Below are 4,960 nucleotides of genomic sequence, written 5' to 3'. Positions count from 1 at the left end.
CCCTACACAGATAAGGGTGATAAAGTGTCCCTACACTGGTCCTCTGTGTTCTACCAGTTTAACCAGGTGACAACTGATTTAAATGACTAATAAGCATATCCTTCAAAGGGTAAAAAAGAAGGATAATGTCCCCCAAAGTCTACCTGCCATACTTGCCTGAGAGGTGAGTATGGCAAAAGGTAGTTTTGCTTTAATAACATTGGTGTGACATCTATAGCTATGACCTCTCTGGACACAGGAAATGCCTCAGACCCCCGACGTTCTGCAGCCCTCTCCCATCTGCAGTTACTATTACTTAGTCAGTCTACATCGAACAAAAAATCATTGTGTTAAAATGATTTTCTTCTTTCTCCAAGTTGTTATGTCTGATGGTGATAATTTTGAAATTCGAAAGAGGAAAGGTCCAGGTGCTGTGGGATCTAGTAAAGCCTGCATTCTTTGATGCTTGTGAGCAGAACGTGACAAATCATAAAACTCAAAGTGCTCATTAGGACCAGGCAATTGGACCCTGTGTTCTCCCACCAGGTCCTCTCCACTGGCAGGCTATACACAGAGTTATCAGCATTCTCTTGGAGCAGGAAGGCATTTCTGGTCCCTATTTGTACACCCCTCAGCCAGGCCTGGGAAGCTTATTGCTTTTCCCACACGTGGCTCTTCCACTGTGCAGTCTCTACCATCTCCCAGGTTATAAATAGCTAAGCCAGTATTGTCTTCTTTCAAATTAATCCAGGATCCAAAGAGCAACAGCTACTAAAAGGTAACCTTTCAGGACATCTATTATGTATGGTAGACCTTTGGTAATCACGGACGAAATTATTCTAAAAAAGAAAGGATGGTGGGAAGTAAGCTATAGAGGCGGTTAAGAGCTGCGGGGCTTCCCTGACAGCAGAGGTAGAGGCTCCGGCATTGGGTGGGATACCGCTGGTGAACCGACCCCAGGCTCCTGCCCCCGGTACCCAGCCTTGGGTCTCCTTGTTCATCTCCTCTAATGTGTCCCGTTGGCTGCCTGGTGGGGAGAAAGCTCGGGATCTGAGGGAATGTCAGAGGCGCTCACCCGCATGTAAGAGGCTTCTTCTCCATCCTGCAATGGGACAGGCAGAGAGGTGAGCTTCAGGAGATAATGCAGGGCAGAATGCAAATCATGCAGGGAGTAGTTCAGAAAATGCTCAACTTACGCAGTTCTTCGTGAAGTTGCTCTGAAAAAGAAACAGAAACAAATGAATGTCCTCAAGAGGGGAACTAAGAGAATTGGAGTTTGTCTTAAATGATGATGGCTGGTCTTCTATTTGAATACCACTGTCCCCCTCCCCGGTTGCCTTGGGAATTGTCAAGATACCAGAAATAACATATGATCAGGTGGCTGGAGATTATCAGTACTTATTTGGGTTTGCTCTTGTCCAACAATATAGGGCTATACGTAGCCAGGTGAATGGATGCAACGTTTGCAGAATGGAAGAAAGCGAGGTCTGAGGGATTCGTTACTAGGACACGAAGAGTTCTAAGCCCTTGCCGCTGCCTTTATTCATGTCCTCTCTCTCTCTTTTGCAGGCTTTTAGCTGCTGGAGCTGTGTCCTTTTGTATGACAGTGAACTGTCTTCCTACTCTTTTACCTTTTATTTGACGTTCTTTCTCTTTTTCCACACGTTCTTTCCCCAGTTCCTTACGTGCAATTTCTTTCTCTTCATTTTCAATCTCTATTTGCATGGACAGAAGCTTTTTTTCCATTTGGAGTTTCTTGACGAGACAGATGCTCCCAGCGATGACGAGGAGCAGAGAAGGCAGGATGACAGTCAGGGCCACCAGCCAGGGAGATGTGCTGGGAATAAAGGATTCTGAAAAGGGAGGCCAAAAGTCCCATTTAGTGAGAAAAAGGAGCCCTGGGATTAGAGCCCCTCCGGGCGCAGATCTGAAGAGCGCCTCCCCTGCACCCCTGGCCCCCACCAGGTCCCTGCTCCATCAACTTCTCTCTCAGAAACCCCAGCTAGTGAAAGAGACTTCGGCTCTGCACTGGCTCGCCCCACAGTGATTGCCAGGGTTGGGGCCCCAGCAGACAAAAAAGCAGTAACATCTGGAGTCACCATGGGTAAGACCAGGGTGACTAAAAGCTAACCAGACATACTGAATCAGCACGGCCACCACATGGTATAAGCCACCGTCCCTTCTCGCCTGGAATATTGCAATGCCTTCTCCCTGCTTCTGTCCATATCCTCTGTGGTTTGTCCTCAGCACAGCGGCCTAAGTGAGATGATGTTTCTCTGCTCAAAACCCTGCAGTGTTTCCTATCTCACTGAGACTAACAGCCAAAGTCCATTTGTGGCCTACACTGCCTCATATGATCCAGATCTACTGTCTCTCTGAATTCATCTCCTCCAACTCTCCCTGCCCTCAATCCATTCCAGTCATACCTGTGTCTTGGGGGGTCCTTGAAACTGCCAGATATGCTCCTGCCTCAGCCCTTTGCATATGCTGTTCCTGCTACCTGGCTTGCTCAGCCCTCAAACATCTGCATGGCTCACTCCTCACTTCCCCAACTGCCATCTTTTCCATGAAGCTTTCCCCGATCGTCCTATTTGCAATTACAACTGCCTTATGCCCCTGAAACTCTCTATCCCCCCTCACTAATTTTTTTCTATGGTACTTATCACCATCTGATATAATCCACAGTTTAATTAATTATTTCACTCCTTGTTTTAATTCATGATTTCATTTATTGCCTTCTGCTGTTCTAGAATGTGAGCCCCATGAGGGCAGGTATCTTCATGTATTTTGTTCACTGATTTACCTTCGGTTTCTAGAACAGTGTCTTGAACATATGAGACGCTTGTTCAGTATTTAATGAATTTATGAATGTCTACAGACAGAGAATTTCTCCAGCTCTGTCCCTTGGGAAATCTCTTGGGCAGGAAGGAAGGGCTTCAGCAGATACTACCTGCCCATAGATTTATGATTGTTCTAAATGTTTGAAGATTGCTGCAGGATAAGGACCATAACAGAGGAAAAACAAAACAATACAAAACTATCAGATTTACCCTCAGAGAAGAGGCTTCCTACTCCTGTGTTTTGAGGTGATTTGATTTTCCTCTTGTGACAAGGGGAGAGGCCTCGGCTCAGCTGTAGCCTCTAGCTCTTCAGGGCCCAGGACCCTTCCACTCCACGCCCCTACTCCCATCACCATGCTGGGCTCCGGTCTGTCTGTTGAGGATCCCGCCTCCATGAGATGAGCCCCCAGAGAGCAGGGAACTAACCTGGAATGAAAATCACAGTTTCCTTCTCCTGGTTGAGCAGGGTGTTGTTGACGGAGCAGGACACGTTCCTCACAGACTCGTCCATGATGATCACAGCCATGGTGACCATGAAGAGGCCATCTGCGTTCGTAGTGTAAGCCTCCTCCAGCGGGGGCATGATCTCACCATAAGGGTCCCTCCACACGGCATGGGGCTCTGGGTACCACCCTACAGATGTGCATTCCAGCCGGATGCCTCCATCCTCGTGGCCCTTCATTTCAATAACGGGCTTAGAACCCAGGCCTGGGGAGAGAGACCAGCTAAAGAGGTAATGGTGTCTTAGCCGAAGTGTCTTAGCAGATCAGCTGTTAGTGATGAGAGCCAAGGGAAGCCGGGAGAGAGCAAGAGGCTGGTGTCCAGAGAAACTGATGATGCACATTCCATTCTGTGAAGGGAGAAAGGAAGGAAGGAAAGGAGGGAGGGATGGAGGAAAGGAAGGAAGAAAACCTTGATGTTGGAGAACACCAGGTGACCAACATGTCAAAAAAATTGTGAGATCTCTAAATGGGGAAAGGATTACATTGTACTTTTCTTTGTGCTCCACCTACGGACCCCATCACAGGAGCAAGCATTTATCTGCCTCCTAATAAATATTGGTTGATTGATTCATTCAGCTAGAGATTTTAATTTTCTCACTTCTGGGTGGCTGTGTCCACTGTGACCAGAAAGAAGCAGGCTTTCACTTTCTGCCCTGAGAGGACTTCTCAGTAGCTCTGGCTTCCTGAAGTTCTAGGTCAATACAATAAGGACAGAAACCTTCCAGGCTGGCAGAATCTTAAGAAACTTTTTGAGTTCAAGGCACTGACCCTCTTCTCCTGGTTTACGACTTCACATCGCCACAGCTATCTGATAATCATAAGCAGCTGTTGGTTTTTAGGAAAATTGACAGAGCCAGTGTGCAAAGCCAACCCTTACCCCAATTCAGAGATGTTTACCTTCCAGTCAATTGGGCTCAGTCAATTAGGTAATTTTCTTACAGTCCCTTGACAACATTCCCCCATTAGATCTGGATGCTCCCGGGATCCTTAAGATAAAAACATCACCTCCTTAATGTCAGCAGATCATCGTCAAAAGTCCTAAGAATCCAGACTCTTCCTAACTTATTCTATCTTTCAGAGAATCCTCAATAAAAGAGAATACTGGGTAGGAGAGAGCTGCAAATGCGTGGTCCTGGGAGACTTCTGCCCCTTTAGCCAGGTATCCAGCAATCATCCAAACTTCTATTAAGGAGTTCCTTTGTTAAGCCTATCCAACAAATTATACCAAAGACAAAATTAAAGCAGTCACTTAAGTCTTACTGCTTCTTGCTCAATTTGATCTTTTCAAGATGTTTCACTCCTTCATTTTACAACTACTTATTAAGTACCTGCTAGGTGCCAAGCAATTTGCTAGATGCTGGAGACATAGTTGTGAATAATTGCTGGTCCTGATTGTGATGTGGACTATTAACGCTTTAAAAGAATGTCTAGTAACAAAAACCTGAAAGAGTACTTTTTAGTGCTGTCTACAAAAATTTTCAGTTCACCTAGGCCCATGGTTAGGCTTATACTTCCCTCTCCTGTATAGTTAGGCATAACCATGTGACTTGCTTTGGTCAATGAAATGTGAGTATAAATAACATGTAGCACCTCCCAGGCAGAAGCTTTACAAACCAGTGAGTAATTTGCCGGGCTCTC

At 46.1% G+C, this 4,960-nt stretch overlaps 1 protein-coding gene across 1 annotated transcript in view; it reads right to left on the bottom strand.

Moving 5' to 3' along the window:
* LOC103084300 (butyrophilin subfamily 2 member A2) overlaps positions 1-4,960 on the bottom strand; it is a 9,009-nt gene that overhangs the window by 1,080 nt on the left and 2,969 nt on the right. Inside the window, exons 3-6 of the mRNA XM_007471248.1 lie at positions 3,246-3,527; positions 1,611-1,832; positions 1,176-1,196; positions 1,055-1,081 (exon numbers count right to left, since the gene is read on the bottom strand). Coding sequence (XP_007471310.1) covers positions 1,055-1,081; positions 1,176-1,196; positions 1,611-1,832; positions 3,246-3,527 — 552 coding nt within the window. The remainder of the gene's footprint in view (positions 1-1,054; positions 1,082-1,175; positions 1,197-1,610; positions 1,833-3,245; positions 3,528-4,960) is intronic.

This window comes from Lipotes vexillifer, unplaced genomic scaffold (genome assembly GCF_000442215.2).
Source record: "Lipotes vexillifer unplaced genomic scaffold, Lipotes_vexillifer_v1.1 scaffold56, whole genome shotgun sequence".
In the NCBI taxonomy this organism is placed as follows: domain Eukaryota; kingdom Metazoa; phylum Chordata; class Mammalia; order Artiodactyla; family Lipotidae; genus Lipotes; species Lipotes vexillifer.
The sequence above is the reverse complement of the archived record's forward strand: the minus strand, read 5'-3'. Positions and strand labels throughout refer to the sequence as shown.